Raw genomic sequence first — 18,792 nt, forward strand, 5'->3', positions numbered from 1 at the left:
ATTCTCTGCAAACCTGGGTATGATATTTTTAGATGTCAAAAAAAAAGCATAACTACATTTTTCCATATAATTGTGGTTAAAAAAAAATCATTGGGTTGAGAGTTTGGGGAAACAGGCTAAGGGTGGAGAGCTCTGTGTATGTGTGTGTATCTTGAGGTGTAGCAGGTGTCTTGTCCCATACAGCCTTCCTGATTATTCTAATGATGTTTTCCTAGGTCTTGTCAAAATTCCCATGGGTGGGAAATTAAAATCAAGGCCTAGACATTTAATAGCTAAATCGGCTTGTTACTATTAGAGAGTATATTTGGGTACAAAGCTCTTGACATTTTAGGTGCAAGTGAGTGACTGTTTTAAATGCCCTTTAGTGGAATTATGTAAGGAGGAAGCATTCCATCTGGATTCTGAGAAGCAGGAACAGTTTGAGACCCACCTGTGGATTCTTAGAGAAGGGTTCTCAGTACAGTAGGACCAGGGCATTATGCAACACTCTGAGGGAGAGGAATAAACAAGGTCAGAAGCAGGCATTTATTCTGTAAGAAAAGAACTTAGGCTTAGATTGCTGAAGAGTTGAGGACTTTGATGACCGGGAGGCACAGTAGGGTACAGATCTGGCTGCTCTGTGAGGCTGTAGGAAGCATCTGGAGAATGATAGGTTGTCTCTAAGTGTTTTGTTTGTTTGTTTTTCTTTTTAGGGCTGTGCCTGTGGTATATGGGAGTTCCCAGGCTAGGGGTCGAATCAGAGCTGCAGCTGCCCGCCTACAGCACAGCCACAGCAACGTGGGATCCAAGCCACATCTGTGACCTACACCACAGCTCACAGCAATGCCAGATCCCCGGCTCACTGAATGAAGCCAGGGATTGAACCCGAATCCTTGTGGATACTATTCAGATTTGTTTCCACTGCACCACAACAGAATTCTGACACAAGTGCTTTTTGAAAATGCTTCTCTTACTAGTATGGGGTGAAAAAGGCTGCCACTTTAGACTTTAGGATCCCACACAATTTCCCCTTGAAAGAAATCTTGGAGTTCCCATCGTGACTCAGTGTTTAACAAACCATCTAGTATCCATGAGGACACAAGTTCAATCCCTTGCCTTGCTCAGTGTGTTAAGGATCCAACGTTGCTGTGAGGTTTGGATCCTGTGTTTCTCTGCCTGTGGCATAGGCCAGCAGCTATAACTCAGATTCTATCCCTAGCCTGGGAACTTCTATATGCTATGGGTTTGGCCCTAAAAAGACCAAAAAAAAAAAAAAAAAAAAAAAAAAGGAAAGAAAAATTCTTTTCCAAGGGAGAAAAGAATCTAAATCTATGGTTAAGTACAGTGGTGGCATTACATGGTTAGGATTTGGCCTTTTATTTAGGCCAGTCATGCCCCAAAGCTTGTTCTTAGAGACTGATTCTGCTATGTTCAATTTCAGATAGATTCAGTGATAAACTACTGATTGTGGACTTTTCCCTTTTCTCCCCTTTTCTACATGTCCATTGGATCTTGGCCTCATTTAACATAGTAACTCAAACTAGCCTTCTAAATGCACTGAGTTGTTTCTTCTGCTGATTAGGCCAAAGTGAGATTTCATTAGTAGGTATGAGAAATAGTGACCAGTGAACAAGCATTTGAAATAATACAGACACTCACTAAGTTCTGTTTGGGAAGTGTTCTTTTTTTTTTTTTTTTTTTTTTTTTCCTGCTTTTTAGGGCTATGCCTGCAGAATATGGAGGTTCCCAGGCTAGGGATCCAATCGGAGCTGTAGCTGCTGGCCTACACCAGAGCCACAGCATCTCCAGATCTGAGCCGCATCTGTGACCTACACCACAGCTCACGGCAATGCCAGATCCTTAACCCACTGAGAAAGGCCTGGGATTGAACCCGAAACCTCATAGTTCCTAGTCAGATTTGTTTCCACTGTGCCATGACGGGAACTCCTATATCGTTTTTTTTAGATTCCACATCTAAGTGATATCATAGGATATTTGTCTTTGACTTACTTCACTTCGTACGATAATCCCTAGGTGAAGTCTTTTTTTTTTTTTTGTCTTTTGTCTTTTGTCTTTTGTTGTTGTTGTTGCTATTTCTTGGGCCGCTCCCTCGGCATATGGAGATTCCCAGGCTAGGGGTTGAATCGGAGCTGTAGCCACCGGCCTACGCCAGAGCCACAGCAACGCGGGATCCGAGCCGCGTCTGCAACCTACACCACAGCTCACGGCAACGCCAGATCGTTAACCCACTGAGCAAGGGCAGGGACCGAACCCGCAACCTCATGGTTCCTAGTCGGATTCGTTAACCACTGCGCCACGACGGGAACTCCCTAGGTGAAGTCTTGATTTTATCACAGTAAAAAGCAGTATAACTCTCTGTTCTTCAAGACACTGTCTTGGCTTCTAGCTGGGTAGTCTGATCATGATGAGCATGCATGAGTGAATGATAAAGGTTTCTCAGACCATTCTAACTTTCAGAAGCATGACCAAGTACCTACCCTACTCTCGATGGCTCTTGAGTGCCCATTAGCTTGGTGTACAGAGGACTACTCATTCTATTAACTCACTTTGTTCCCAATAAACTATAAAATTGATCATAAAAACCAAGCTATGATGAGGGCCAGAGAATACAGTTGTCCCTCATTATCCAGGAGGGATGGGTTTCAGGACCACCACACCTCACCCCCCTGCACACAGATATCAAAGTCCTTGATACTCAGGTCCCTTATATAAAATCATGTAGTATTTGCATATAGCCTATATAATTCTCCCCATATACTTTGTCATCTCCAAATTACTTGTAATATCTAGTACAATGTAAATGTTATATAAATAGTTGTAAATATGATATAAATGATATGCAAATATTTGCCAATACATGGCAAATTCAAGTTTCGCTTTTGGGAACTTTCTGAAAAATTTTTTGAATTATTTTTTATTCTTGTTTAGTCAAAATCCACAAATTTGGAAGCTGTGAATTCTGAAGGACCTGTTTTATTCATATTAGTCCAAAACCGGGTAGGGGCAGAGCCCACAGGTGCTTGGGAATTTTGGTCCTGTAGAGACTAGAGTATATCTGTTATAGAATTAAAAACTTGTGTGTTCCAAGTTTGAACATTTTTATGCTTCTGGTTCTTACCTATAATTTTGCTCTTCATTTATGTTAATTGGCCTTTAAAATTTTTCAAGTGTTTTATCCAAGTGTGTAAGACATTGGCAACTATGGGGGTGCTGAGATATATCTGGAGACCCTGAACTCATGTGGGATGTGCCACTGGGTTCCTATCTGGGCTAGGGTAGTGAAGGCACATGAGCAGGACAGGACCAGGGCATGGGTGGCAGGAGGCTGCTGAATGGACAAGAAATGAACTGGGTGCTATTTGAAGCTCTCTCATTGAACTCTCTCCTCAGCCCTGCTTGGAGGTGGGAGAGAATGAGCTTTCTTGCAAAGCAAAAATCAGATTTCTCCAGCATTCTAGTTGAGAGTTGAGGGTCTCCAGATACATATCAGCATCCCTTGTAGCAGACAATGATGGGTTTTTTTTCCTTTTTATGGCTGCACCTATGGCATATGGAAGTTCCCAGGCTGGAGGTTGAATCAGAGTTGCAGTTGCTGTCTTACACCACAGCCATAGCAACACTAGATCTGAGCCGTATTTGTGAGCTACACAGAAGCTTGTAGCAATGTCAGATCCTTAACCCACTGAACGAGGCCAGAGACAGAACCTGCATCCTCACAGATGCTATGTCAGGTTCTTAACCCACTGAGCCACAATGGGAATTCCCAGCCACTGATGTTTTATGTACTTGTTTAGGACTTAGGACCTGGAGTTAGGACTTCAATATATCTTTTTAGAGGATACAGTTTAACCTACCACACTCCCTGGCCCATCTCCTTCCTGGATTATTGTGCTGGCTTCTTACCATATCTCCCTGTTTCCAGAGTCTCCTCTCTGACTTATCTATACTACCAATAAAATTATTTTTCTATAATGTAGAAAAAAAATCATATTACTTGACATTCTATGACTCTCCAAGTTTAAACTCTTGATTTGACAGACAAACCCTTTAAAGACTGTTCTCATTTGAGAGCTGGACCTTTTGTTCTCATGGCGTAATATCCCTTTTGCAAAGGATCTTAATTGAAGCTGGTCTTGCTGAATTGGGTGCCTGCCAGGCACTGCTAATTAATCCCTCCTCCTACTGGGCTTCTTAATCACTCTGCCCTACGAAGACTTTTGGGAAGTGATTAGATTTCTTGCATGATTGTTCCTAAGGTTGCTATACTTGTATATCTCCTCAGATATTGTCTTATTGTACTTACAGTAATATTTCCTAAACTTCCGATGGAAAGAAGGCAAGATTGGTAGCTGGATTATATTTACTCATGAAACTGATACTTATAAATTGATATGTATTCCTCTCTTTTGTTAACCTGGTCTGGCAAAATGACACATCTCTTGTGAATTTATTTCCCGTGAAGAGTGGGAGGGTAGGATGGAAGGTGAAAGTGTTTTCATTGAGGATAAAGAGAGATTAATGAGAATAGCCATATAGGGTTCAGTAGGGTTACAACATTGTGAAGCATCTTCTTAGCCAGCTTGTCATCTTAGAGATTGCTATACCTAGATTTTTAAGAATAAAATCAATCAGTTCCAAAATTTAGTGACTCAGTCCCTGATCTTAAAGGGCGCAGAGATTTTCCTGAGTAGTTAATAAATTTCAGGTAAATCTTACTAGCATTATCTAACTATGTGTCAAAAGGCAAAGAGAGAACCATGTAAGGTAATTCGTAGCTAGAAAGTATCTTTCAGTATAAGGGCTGTACCTGTAGCAGGTCTGAATTTGGCCCAGTGGGGAAAGTGTGGAAGCTGGAGTTAGGCTGAGTTGTAACCCTTTAATTTAAAGCTGTACAGCATTAGGTGAGTGATCCTCTTTAAGACTCATTTTCCAAAGCTGTGTAGAAAGCATTTGTTAAACAGTAACTGTTCAAAATGTCAGATGCTATTATCATTTTGTCATTATATGAATGACCACCAAATAGGGTCTCACCTGCATCTGATAACTGTTATAATTCTTATTTAATTACCTTAGTGCCCTAATGGGAATACTGGTTAAAACTGCATGTGGGTTTTTTATTATAACTGGTATTTTCTTTTTTTAATGATTTTTATTTTTTCCATTATAGTTGGTTTACAGTGTTCTTTCAGTTTCTACTGTATAGCAAAGTGACCCAGTCACACATATATACACTTTTTTTCTCACATTATCATCCATCATGTTCCATCATGAGACTAGATATAGTCACTGTGCTATACAGTAGGACCTAATTGCTTATCCACTCCAAATGCAATAGTTTGCATCTATTAACCCCAGACTCCCAGTCCATCCTACTCCCCACCCCCCCTTGGCAACCACAAGTCTGTTCTCCAAGTCCATGAATTTCTTTTCTGTGGAAAGGTTCATTCGTGCCATAGATTAGATTCCACATATAAGTGATATCATATGGTATTTGTCTTTCTCTGACTTACTTCACTCAGTATGAGAGTCTCTAGTTGCATCCATATTGCAGCAAATGGCATTATTTTGTTCTTTTTTATGGCTGAGTAGTATTCCATTGTGTATATATACCTTTTTTTTTTTTTTTTTTTTTTTTAGGGCCTTACCCTTGCATATGGAGGTTCCCAGGCTAGGGGCCTAATTGGAGCGAAAGCTGCCGGCCATAGTCACAGCCACAGCAATGCCACATCTGAGCCATGTCTGCAAACTACATCACAGTTCATGGCAATGCTGGATCCTTAACCCCCTGAGTGAGGCCAAGGATCAAACCCACAACCTCATGATTCCTAGTTGGATTCCTTTCCACTGCCCCAGGACCTGAACTCCTATACCACATCTTCTTGATCCATTCATCTGTCAATGGACATTTAGATTGTTTCCATGTCTTGGCTATTGTGAATAGTGTTGCAATGAACATACAGGTGCATATATCTTTTTCAAGGAAAGTTTTGTCCAGATGTATGCCTAGGAGTGGGATTGCTGGGTCATATGGTAGTTCTTTATTTAGTTTTTATAAATGATATTTTCTTGGTTGGGTAAAGGGCCTTTTATAAGTAGCCATTTCAGAGACATAAAGGAAAAAGTGTCAGAGGGTCTCAGCTGGTTAAGAACCTGACTAGTACCCATGCGGATGCATGTTTGATCCCTGGCCTCACTCAGTGGGTTAAAGGATCTGGCATTGCCACAAGCTGTGGTATAGTGTAGGTCACGGATGTGGCTCAGATCTGGCATTGCTGTGGCTGTGGTAAAGGCCAGCAGCTACTGCTCCAATTTGACCCCTAGCCTGGAAACTTATTCTATGGTGGGTGCAGCCCTAAAAAGACCGAAAAAAAAAAAAAAAAAAAGGTGTTAAGAGTTAGTGGGACAATTTTAGAGAAAATGTGGGTCATGTGTTATTTAAGACACGCCAACTACTGGTATAAGGCTATTTATTTATTTATTTATTTATTTATTTATTTATTTTAAGGGCCAAACTCACGGCATTTGGAAGTTCCTAGGCTAGGGGTCGAATCAGAGCTACAGCTGCCAGCCCACACCACAGCCACATAAATGCCAGATCTGAGCCACATCCATAACCTACACCACAGCTCATGGCAATGCCAGATCCTTTAACCCACTGAGCGAGGCCAGGAATCAAACCCATATCCTCATGGATCCTAGTCGGGAACCACGAAGGGAACTCCCTGGTATAAGGCAATTTAAAGGGGAAATCAGTTTTATTAAGAGCAGAATTTTTATTTGCTACAAATGAAGCATAAATGTGAAAGGAACAGAAGAAACCTGGAATGCGGCAAGTGTTAAAGTTGGGAAATTCCTGGAGTTCCCTCCATAGAGCAATGGGTTAAGAATCCAAATGAGGAGGTACCAGTTCTATCCCCACTCAGGCACAGTAGGTTAAAGGATTCTGCGTTGCTGAAGCTGTGGCGTAGGTCCAAGCTGTAGCTTGAATTCAGTCCCCGACCCAGGAGCTTCCATATGTTTTGGGTGTGGCCATAAAAAAAATAATTGGGAAATTCTGACAAACAAAGCCAAGGAAAGAAGAGCACCCCCCCTCCCCTAAATTATGAGGACCCAACCTTGAGTAACTGAATGCTGTTTTGGGATTTTTCAGATTTCTGTATCTAGTACATAGTGTTGTTGGGAGGAAGATTCTTATATTTCCGTATAGCTGTTCTCATATAAATACTCCAACAAATCTAGGTCTTTATAATTAGAACTCTCTTGAAACATTTTCACTTTGTAATGTTTCTCTCTTTCTCACAATCAGGTGAAAATGAGATCCTTGCAACTCTGCATGCCATTTCCAGCAAGAACCAGATCTGGAGATCATATATTGGCATGGGCTATTATAACTGCTCAGTGCCACAGACAATTTTGCGGAACTTACTGGAGAATTCAGGATGGTAATGTATTTCTTGAGGAAAAATAGGAGTGCTGTGATTTGATTTGCATGACTCTTCCCATGGCCCAACTTGCTCACCTCCCACCCCCAGAACCTCAGAACATGTCCATCGATGCCTATACTCTAGTGTTGTCTCTACCTGACTTTCTCTGGCTTGGGAGATTTTCTTACTCAAATATAAAAGAAATAGAAACTTCTTTTCACTTTCATTCCCATAAAATAATCTATAGCCTAAAATCATGGATGCTGGTCATCTCTTTGTCTCTCTGACTTCATGTTTGTTCTCATTGAGCGTATTTGAACAAGACATCAAACCAGCAGGTGTCCAGATTCAGGGCTTAATTCTTTGGAGCCATTGGGATTTTAGGCTATGTCTGAGCTTACTCAGTGAGTCAGAATCTTGGTCCATTGTCTTTTGTCAGGATTTTAGAAGTGACAGGTTACTGTACTCCCGCAATCCCCAACCAATATTCTGGGTTCACAACCAACTGTATCAGGTAAATGGAGATGAAAATATCAGCTTTATTACTTAGTACCTTGTAGAGAAAGAACCACGTGTGTTCTGTGTGTACAGGCTCTTCTAGAAACAATCAGAGAAGCTGAGCTGTTAGGGCTCAGGTACTTGTTCTACCCTCACCTCACCTGTCAGGTGACCTTGTCCTCTGGAGGTGGAGTGAGGTGTGCCCCTGTCCCTACTCACTCTGGCTGCCACCGATGGCACAAAATAAAAATGTTTTTTTCTGCACTTAAGGAAAACTTCCATGCAGTTTTGCTTTTCCATTTCTGTTTGCTGTCTGATAGAAAGAGGAAACAGAGGTTCACATTCCGGTTATGTACTAAACAAGAAAACACCTTTGGAAAATCCTTGGCAGGCAGAGACCATGGCTTCAAAGGTGCCTAAGAGTAGATCGAGGCATCTGCTTGTTTTGCCCACTGGGAAATATTGTTTGACTGTGGAGGAAGAAATACGGGGGGGCCCTTGGGCCTTTCTTTCTCTTGTTTCTGGATTGGTGCCATTGTATACACCAGCATCTTTGAATTCAGACTTCATTGTAGTTGATAAGGTTATCTCCAAAGGAATGTCTGCACTTAGCATTTCTAGTGTAGAAACAAACCACGCTTGGGAAGGTGATGGTAATTCATAGGTGTTTTTTTAGTTAATTGGTGCATGAGGTAAATTTAATTTTTAGTGGGACCATTATTATGCAAGAACAGAATAAGTGATTACCTCTGCAATTCAAAGATAGCAAGATACAGAGGCTTTTAGGTTGTGTATAGAGAAAAATAAACTTCAGTGAAGGGAAGGTGGACCTCCCTATGGGAAAGCACACAAAGTTCACAAATTTTTTGAAAAACTAAGTATATGCTTTGTGATGATCATTGTGCAACTATAAATGTAATAAATTCATTGAGAGAAAAAAAAAACTAAGTACATGCTCCACAGAAATAAATCTTAAAACATTTGCTGAACACTTTGCATCTTAAAAAAAAAAAATACGTCTTATTTAGTAAAATTTTGTCAGTTAATTTGAGTTGAGTGACCAGAATTTTCATTTCAGTAAAATAGCCTTATAAAAGAAGCTCTCCATCTGCCATCCTATGGCAGACTATTGAGACATCTATTAGTCCCTTTTTTTTAATCTTGAAAAGGAGGTAAGTGCCTACCTAAGAAAATTCAAAGCTGCCCCCCAAATTTACTGTGTGTTCCAGTCAACGCCTGAAGATGGGGTCCCTAGCTCCCACTGTCTGTGGTTGAGGAGGGGCCTAACATCTATGAGTGCCAGTTACCAAACTTGGATGGGTTTCATGTGGACCATCCCTATCCTTCCCAGTTTTTGTAAATTTTAATTTCCCACACTCTACTGAGTCCCTGCTCATTCCCCTCCCCACCCCCTTATTCTCTCTAAAATATCTAGTTACCTCTAACACACACACACACAGAGAGAAATATGCAGCCACATCTAAGAATACAATCATTGACAATTTTAGCATTTTAGGGAGTAAACCTGATACCCTACCTAGGTTTTAACTTTGTACAAAATGCTCTTAGTACCAGGGATATACGTACTGTTTTGACTCTTCACCATATATGAACTTGCTCTCTGCCCCTCACAACCAGCAAAAATAGCTGGTTTCCATGTGTTTGAGTCTGCGAATGAGTGAATATGTGTCAGGCCATCAGTGCAGTGGGCCCTCTTCTGGTGCCTCAAGCCCTGACCTGTAGGTCCGTGGACAAAGGCCTATGTGTAGCTCAGGGTATAGGTTAGACTGGGTGGGAAGCACAGTGCCTTTGCATCTTTTGTCCACTTCTGTGTAAGTTCGAAGGTTGTCCTGGTTGGTGTAGGTGTTTATCCTATACTAAGTGATTCCTTTTATTAAAGGAGCCAGATCTGTGGGCTTTTGGTTTCAATATGCTTCATTTCTTCTTCTTTTTTTTTTTTTTTTTTTTTTTTCTTAGGACTGAACCTGGGGCATATGGAAGTTCCGAGGCTAGGGGTCAAATTGGAGCTGCAGCAGCCAGCCTACACCACAGCCTACACCACAGCCACAAAAACTCAAGATCCAGTCGAAGTCTGGGACCTATGTCAGAGTTTGCAGCAACAGTGGATACTTTAACCCACCGAGCAAGGCAGGGATTGAACCCATATCCTCATGGATACTAGTCAGATTCTTAACCCACTGAGTCACGATGAGAACTCTCAATATGCTTCATTTCTTTTATTTTTTGGTCTTTTTTTTTTTTTTTTTTTTGTCTTTTTAGAGCTGCACCAGTGGCATACAGAGGTTCCCAGGCTAGGGGTCCAATCAGAGCTGTAGCTGCCGGGCTACACCACAGCCACAGCAGTGCAAGATCTCAGCCGTGTCTGTGACCTACACCACAGCTCAGGGCAACACCGGATCCTTAACCCACTGAGTGAGGCCTGGGATCGAACCTACGTCCTCCTGGTAGGACACTAACTGCTGAGCCACGACAGGATCTCCTTCATTTCTTTATTAATAAGAGAACAGGAATGAACTGTCAAAGAACTGGTTTATTTGCTCTGTGTGTGTGTGTGTGTGTGTGTGTGTGTGTGTGTGTGTGCATGCGCATGTATGTAAACGTATTGCTGAGGGTTTCCTTTTACACTGGAGTATTGGTAAAAGTTTGGGTGGTACATTTGATTTCAAAGGCAAATGGCCTGTCTCTCCTCCTTACAAAACAAGCCTCAAAAGCACATGAATGGACTGCAGCATTTCAGCTGTCTGAATACTGGCCAGCGGTCTTCGCTCTTGTGGCAGCACAGAACAGTCACCATATTGCTTCCTGGCTGTGAGCGGATGTGTTCGTTTACTTTAGGAGTCGCCAGCATTTTGAGAGAGAGAGAGACAGTGTTGTTTTTTGCCTTTCAGTCCTGTTTTTTGGATGCATTTTAAGTTTTGTTCCTTTGCATTCTCGGAAAGCTGATCTGCAAACAGGGTGATACTACCCCTTTCCAGCCCTGATAGGGAGGGCTGTGCACATGAGGCTGGGTAGACGTCACATTATCGCCCTTCTGAATGGTTGCCATAGGGATGGAACCAACAAATTCCCGTGACGTGAGGTGAAAATAAATGGGTAACATAGCCTCTAGAGAATACAAACATTTGGACTCTTACAAGAAAATTTACATCAGACCTAGAATATATTTTATGGGATCGACTTTTCCAGATTTTTCTATTGCTGATAACATCCATTAACTAATATCAAAACTTAACATTTTCTTTGTGACCATTTCTGTTTTTTGTAATATTGGCACTGGGATTAAAATGAGAGAATCTCCGGTTGCGGCCTCCCTCCCCCCCACATCTCCGCACCATTACCTCCCTCTTTTTTGCTCAAAATCATGGAGAATCCTGATTGTTTTGTAATAAATATTAATGCCCTGTTAAATATATCAGTCATCCTTTTTGGGCAGGACAGAATGCCTTCGTGAACATACAGATACTTTTCGCTTTTTAATATTAAAATATATCTAGAAAAGTCAATTGAGTTAAATATCAATTGGAACATAGAAATTGCAGATCACAAACATTTTCTTTATCACTGTTTTGCCTAAGGCAGCTAAGCCCTTTTAACCAGGATGGTGTGCCATGTGCTAGCATTTTTCTTCTGAAATCAGAATTTATTTAGTATCTCTAGGCTTGAGACTCACCGATCCAAGTCTTTTAATAGATGATTTTTGAGCTCATTTATGCCTGTTTAGTAGCATAAAGAACAACATGTAGACTATAAAAAAGTTTACCAAAAAAAGTAGGATTGTGTATTTGTCATCTTTGCAAGAAAACAGTTTTAAAGCTCTTTGCTTTTAGCAGTGCTAATTAGCATCTACCTAAGCTTGGGCTTAGAGCAAGGAGAGAAAGGCTGAGTAAGGGAGGGGGGATATTAAATCCTAGAGTCTGTGATGGAAGGAATAGCATGATATGGGCTCAGGTATGAAGGACTCTGCTTGGGAAGTTAGAGGCTTTTTCTTGCCGGTAATTGGGGAGCCATCCTCATTTGACCAAGAAAGTCAAATGTGCATGTTTGCACCAGAAATACTTGGTAATTTCCTATTTTAAGCACTGCCCTAGGCTTGTAAGGCAACAAAGAAAGGAGTGGATATATGATGCTCGAACGAATATAGCACAAGTGGTCATTATTTGGGGCTAAAAATATCTGAAATTTTTACCTTGGGAAATGGCATAATCAGAGTATTTTTGAAGGAATAGCATAACTCAAGAAGAGAAACTATCTTGTTTGATGATCTTGTTGGAGGAAATATAGGTAATGAGAGGCCAACCTGGGATGTGATGAATTTCCAGAAAAAAATTGTTGAGTGAAAATATCTAAAAATATCTGAATAGAACAGTGAATAAACCCTTTGGGAGATGTCTATGAGTGTTTTTTAAAAATTAGAGGCCAGAACAGAGGATAAAATTTTCAAAAAACAACCAGCATTTGGGAAGGACTTTACCATTTCCAAAATGCTTTATGTATATTAACTGGATTTGAGTGTTAAGATAATATCTAATATAGATGATGTTATCTCCATTCATGGCCAAGGGAAATCTGGTGGGGAAAAGTTTAGTGACTTGTTCCTAAGCCACAGGTAATAAATTAGAGAATTTAGGTTGACACCCAGGGCTGCTGCTGCTTTTTTTTTTTAAAAGACAGCTTGGCTTTATTTACCCAGTGAAGGAAAAACAAAGCAACATGCATGTAATGGAACGGGTACCAAATGGCTGATTCCATGGATCTTGTATAGAAAAATACAGTCAAGGTTGTAGCTGACTTACTATCCTTGACTCGTAACTCATCAAACAGTTGGTCCTTGACAAGGCTAGGGGCTGTGCATTCCATAAAAAGGCACCTCTCCAGCCCTGGATGCTCGATGAGGTGAAGTGTCCATTCCTCCATGGGGCTGGGGATGCCCCATGTGTGACACCCAGGGCTTCTTAATTCTTAGCATGCAGAAACCACTACTTAAGGGAATATAAAATTATATGATCTTTCTAATATTTAAAACTGGAATTCCCATTGTGGCTCAGTGGGTTAAGAATCAACTAGTATCCATGAGGATGCCAGTTCCATCCCTGGCCTCGATTACTGGATTAAGGATTTGTCGTTGCCACAAGCTGTGGTATAGGTTGCAGATGTGACTCAGATCTGGAATTGCTATGGCTGTGGCATAGCCTGGCAGCTACAGCTCCAATTTGACCCCTAGCCTCGAACTTCCTTATGCTGCAGGGGCAGCCATTAAAAAAAAAAAGAAGAAGAAAGAAAAAAAGAAACCAAAAGTAATCTTCAACTTGAGGGCACTTGTTGAAAAAATTTTGATAAATCATTTAATGCCACATAGCAATTAAATACATATTTCTGAATAATATTTACAGTTAGAGGAGTTCCCAGGTGGCTTAGTGGTTAGGGATTTGGCATTGTCACTGCTGTGGCTCAGGTTCCACCTCTGCCCCAGGAACTTCAACATGCTGTGGGCAAGGCCAAAAAAAAAGAAAAAAAGCAAAAAACAAAAATGTTCTCTAGTGGTCTAGTGATTAGGAATCAGTGCTTTTATCACTAGCCTGAATTCAATCTCTGGTCAGGAACTGAGTTTCCACATCAAGTTGCTGCTCAATGCAGCTATAAAAAAAAAAAAAAGTCCATAAAATAATATTAACAGAACAAAAATAGAGATAAAACTTTATATGGAATATTGGAGTTCCCGTCATGGCTCAGCGGTTAACAAATCTGACTAGGAACCATGAGGTTGTGGATTTGATCCCTGGCCTTGCTCAGTGGGTTAAGCATTTGGTATTGCCATGAGCTGTGGTGTAGGTTGTGGACGTGGCTCAGATCCCGAGTTGCTGTGGCTGTGGGGTAGGCCAGCGGCTGCAGATCTGATTCAACCCCTAGCCTGAGAACCTCCATATGCCGCGGGAGCGGCCCAAAAAATGGCAAAAAGGCAAAACAAAACAGAACAAAACAAAAATCTTTATATAGAATATAATCTTACTTTGAAATGTAAATATGGTGTTCTCAAAAATACTGAAATTAATTAACCCGATTGTGATAATCATTTCACAAAGTATGCATATATCAAGACATCATGTTATACACTTTTTTTTTTTTTTCCTGTCGTTTGTCCTTTTTAGGGCTGCACCTGCACGCAGCATATGGAGGTTCCCAGGCTAGGGTTCAATGCAGAGTTGTTGCTGCTGGCCTACGCCAGAGCCACAGCAACACCAGATCCGAGCCGTGTTGCAACCTACACCACAGCTCATGGCAATGCTGAATCCTTAACCCATTGAGTGAGGCCATAGATTGAACCTGCAACTTCATGGTTCCCAAATGGATTCATTTCCACTGTGCCAAGACAGTAGCTCCGGTACATTTTTAATATATACAGTTTTGTTAGTTATACTTCAATAAAACAGGGAAAAAAAGAATGTGTAAAGAAAAGACACAATAAGAAATGGGGCAGGCAACACAATAGAAAAATGGACAGAAAAAGAAAAAAATTGAAAAGAAATGTAAATGTTAACTGTTGTTATCTCGGAGTTTGGAGAGTATGGGTGATTTTATTTTCTCAGTAGTTGTTTCAGTTTTCCAACTTTTTACAATGAGCATACGTAACATAATCAGCAAAAGATTGTGAATGTGTTCCTGATATGACAGAAGATGGTTAGTAAATGTCAGCCTATATCTTTAATATTTATAACATACAATAAAAGAAAGTAAAAAGTACAGTTAATCTCATTACTCACAGAAAACCACTGTTTACATTTTGCTTCCATGTTTTTACAAAAGTGAAATTGTGGTATTTTATATTTTACTTTAAAAATGAATATGTCATGAGCATCTTCTATGTCAGGAAATGCTGACACCTCATTTTCACAATCCATAGTATTATATGCAGTTGTCCAATTTATTTAATCGATCTCCTTTCAGTGGATTCTTTGGAGCATCTTTCTCTCTCTCTTCCTATTGGATGTTCTTTGTCTATCTTTATGGACATACTGAAACTTCCATTCTTTAGATGGGCTAGCTGATACATGTGTATGCTTGTGTATAAATTTGTGTGTCTGTCTATATGTCAAAAAATGATTGTAACTAAAAAGAATTTCATGTTAGCCAGGCAATCTAAGTATATGTCTTCGCAGTGGCAGACTATGCTATGTATGAAGATCTTATCTGATCTGAGGTCACAGTTACCCTTGTCTTTGCCTTTTGTGTGACCCCATTTCTGCTCAGATTCCCTTTCTGCTTTGTCTACATTATGTATTGTGTGCCTCATTTATTCCAGTTCACCACCCACTTAGAATGTGGCAAACTGATTTACAGTTGCTAAGCCAGGCTGTTCAAGGAATTAATTGAAGCAAAAATGTACTGTGCTATATAAACACACACATACACTACTAAACCAATGAAAGTTCAGGAAAATTATTTCACCACTTGGTAAGTCAAGCTCCCCCACTCTACTCCCCCTCAAAGGTAAGAAGATATTGATTTCAAAGCCTTCAGAAAAGAAAAAATGGAAGGAATGGGTAGAAATATCCTGAATGATTACCAGAACAAGAGAGGAAGGAAAAAGTGTTTAAAAAATGAAAACAAAATAAAATACAATTTTTCCTAATACTCTTCAGGCTTGGAAGTATGAAAACAAGAGAGGTGAGAAACAATGTTAATCACATGTGGGAGCATGGGCCCCAGTCTGACACACTTTGGTGGTAGAGTGAATGGATTATTCTTGGTAAAAAGATATCAGCTTTGTAGTAAGTCCTCAGTCACCCTTTTTCCTCTTATTTTATTTTCTTTAAAATATTCATCCCTCTGAAATTATTTTATTCATTCATTCATTCATTCATTTATTATTGCTGCACTCATAGCAGATGGAAGTTCCTGTGCCTTGGGTTGAATCCAAGCTGTGGCTGTGATCCATGCCGCAGCTGCAGCAACGCCGGATCCTTTAACCCACTGCTTTGGGCCAGGTATCAAACTTGGGCCTCTGCAGCGACTTGAGTGGCTGCAGTTAGATTCTTAACCCACTGTACCACAGCTGAAACTCTTTTCTCTTTTTTTTTTGGCCACACCCACAGCATGCAGAAGCTCCCAGGCCAGGGATCAAACCTGTGCCACAGCAGTGACAATGCTGGATTCTTAAGCACTAGATACCAGGGAACACCAGATTTTATGTTATTTTTGTCTTTTCCCCTATTACAATATATTCTCCTTGAGATCAGGGCCTGTTGTCCATCTTGCTCATGATATGCCACCAGAATTTATCATAGTTTTTGGCACTTAGTAGGCCTGTAGTAAATATCTGTAGCATGAGTAAATGAATGGATGAAAAAAAAGGATGAAGGCACCAAGAGGATTAACTCATACTTAAAGGCACATTTTTGGCTATCAACTGGAGGATATAAGATATTCTGCCTTCTAACCCTTTGTATTTTTTTTTTTTTCTTTTTGCCTGCACCTGGATCATACCCATGCCATAGCAGCGACCCAAGATGCTGCAGTGACAATTCAAGATCCTTAAACCACTGCACTACAAGGGAATTCATAGCCATTTAAATTCTCGAATTTTGATATCTATGGGATTAACTTTATAAACCTTTATAAGTAGATAGTAACTTTCTTTTTTTTCTTTTTACTTTTTAGGACTGCACCTGTGGCATATGGAAGTTCCCAGCTAGGGGTCGAATTGGAGCTACAGCTGTTGGCCTACACCACAGCCACAGCAACTCAGGATCTGAGCCATTTCTGTGACCTACACCACAGCTCACAGCTACGCTAGAGATCTCAGACCCACTGAGCGAGGCCAGAGATTGAACCCACATCTTCATGGATACCAGTCGGATTTGTTTCCACTGGGCCACAATGTGAACTCCATAATGAAAATTCTTAAATAGAGCTCTATTAATTTTTTAGGAGCACACAGAACTTCTGGTTAGTATAAACAAAGCCCCTCTCCCCCAAACCAAAAATTTTTTTTTTTTAAACATGTGGCCACACCTTCAGCATATGAAAGTTGCTGAGCTAGAGGTCGAGCCACAGCGACTGTAGAAGCAACGCCAAGTAGTTATGTTGTGAGCCACACAGGAAGTCCCCCCGATCCAAAATTTTAAGTGTTAGATATTAGATTCTTGGATGCCTTTCTATTGTGAGCCATGATTGAGGTGTTTTTTTTTTTTTTTTTTAACAATTCTTTATTTTATTTTATTAATTTTTTTTTTTTTTTTTTGCTTTTTAGGGATCGCCCACGGCATATGGAGGTTCCTAGGCTAGGGGTCAAATTGGAGCTACAGCTGCCTGCCTACACCACAGCCACAGCAATGCCAGATCCAAGCTGAGTCTGCAACCTACACCACTGCTCACGGCAACGCCAGATCCTTAACCCAGTAAGTGAGGCCAGGGATTAAACCTGCAACCTCAGAGTTACTAGTCAGATTCATCTCTGCTGTACCACAACAGGAACTCCTATTTTTTTATTTTTGGCTTCCCCATGGCATATGGAGCTCCCAGGCCTGTGATCAGATCTGAGCCACAGCAATGCCAGATCCACTGTGCTGTGCTGAGGAATCAAACAGGTGTCCCAGTGTTCCCAAGCAGCTTCCCATCGCATTGTACCACAATGGGAGCTCCGAGTCTTTTTTTTTTTTTTTTTTAAATTCTGTTTATAATACCATAGGAAGGCAGGTGGATTTTAAGAGACAGCTTATAATAAAACATATAATAAGATTGTTAAAATAGAAATTTAAGATTAAGTATCTTAGAGGGATAGAAAAGTTCTGATTATCCCCAAATAAAGGATAATATTATAAATGAATTTTGAGCTGCCTTACAAAGGACAAAATGTAAGCTTATTGATGTATTATATCATTCTCAAGAGGCAAATTTTCAGAAACTAAATTCTAAAATGAAGGCATTTAATGAACTTTTTCTGAATAGTGGATTCACAGTTTTAACATAGCCTTTTGCATCCCTTACAGGATCACCCAGTATACTCCCTACCAGCCAGAGGTGTCTCAGGGAAGACTGGAGAGTTTACTCAATTACCAGACCATGGTGTGTGACATCACAGGCATGGACACGGCTAACGCATCCCTGCTGGATGAGGGCACCGCAGCTGCAGAGGCAATGCAGCTTTGCCACAGGTGAGAGGCCCAGCATGAGGTTCCCTGAGGGGGAGGGACAGCTTCCAGTCTCACTCCTGCTGCACAGATGGCGGCTCCACTGAACCAAACAGTGCTCAGTGACTTTCTCTTGCTCTTCCACGCATGCACACACACACACATATCTGTGTGTATGAGATACATCATATCAGTATCATTATACCACCAGTTAGATGAGGTAACAAAAATATCTAAAATAGTAGAGCCTTAAAAAGCTGCTCTTGTTTATTTAACATTGTGTTAAGAAAGACATTTTGCTCTTCGCATATGTAGTGTTAAGTTTAGGAATGTTATAGCAACTCTGAGATGGTATAAAGGACCAGTGCTCTTCTCTCTTTGCCATTTTTAGCGTGAGGCTTTCATCCTATAGACTGAAGAAAAACATACAATCTAAAAGTTATGAGTTAAATTTTATTCAGGGATCTTACTGAGGATGATAGCCCAGGACGCAGTCTCTCAGATAGCTCTGAGGAACTCTAGTGAAGGACAAGAATATGTGGGAGATTGTTTGCTGAGGGAAAAAATAAAAAATAAAAACAAACATGTAGTCAGATATTAAAAGATTACCTCTAGAAATTCCCTGGTGGCTTAGTGGTTAAGGATTTGGCATTGTGACCGCTGTGGCTCATGTTTGATCTGTGGCTTGGGAACTTCTGCATACCACGGGCCCAGCCAAAAAA

General features: G+C 40.6%; 1 protein-coding gene across 1 annotated transcript in view; it reads left to right on the forward strand.

Annotated features, from left to right (window-relative positions):
- GLDC (glycine decarboxylase) overlaps positions 1 to 18,792 on the forward strand; it is a 111,636-nt gene that overhangs the window by 17,215 nt on the left and 75,629 nt on the right. Inside the window, exons 3-4 of the mRNA XM_021063878.2 lie at positions 7,307 to 7,442; positions 17,930 to 18,094. Coding sequence (XP_020919537.1) covers positions 7,307 to 7,442; positions 17,930 to 18,094 — 301 coding nt within the window. The remainder of the gene's footprint in view (positions 1 to 7,306; positions 7,443 to 17,929; positions 18,095 to 18,792) is intronic.

Source organism: Sus scrofa, chromosome 1 (assembly GCF_054392235.1).
Source record: "Sus scrofa isolate SSC_HxYL_T2T_F1_AM1 chromosome 1, Sscrofa_HxYL_maternal_Yorkshire_Landrace_v2.0, whole genome shotgun sequence".
Taxonomy (NCBI): Eukaryota; Metazoa; Chordata; class Mammalia; order Artiodactyla; family Suidae; genus Sus; species Sus scrofa.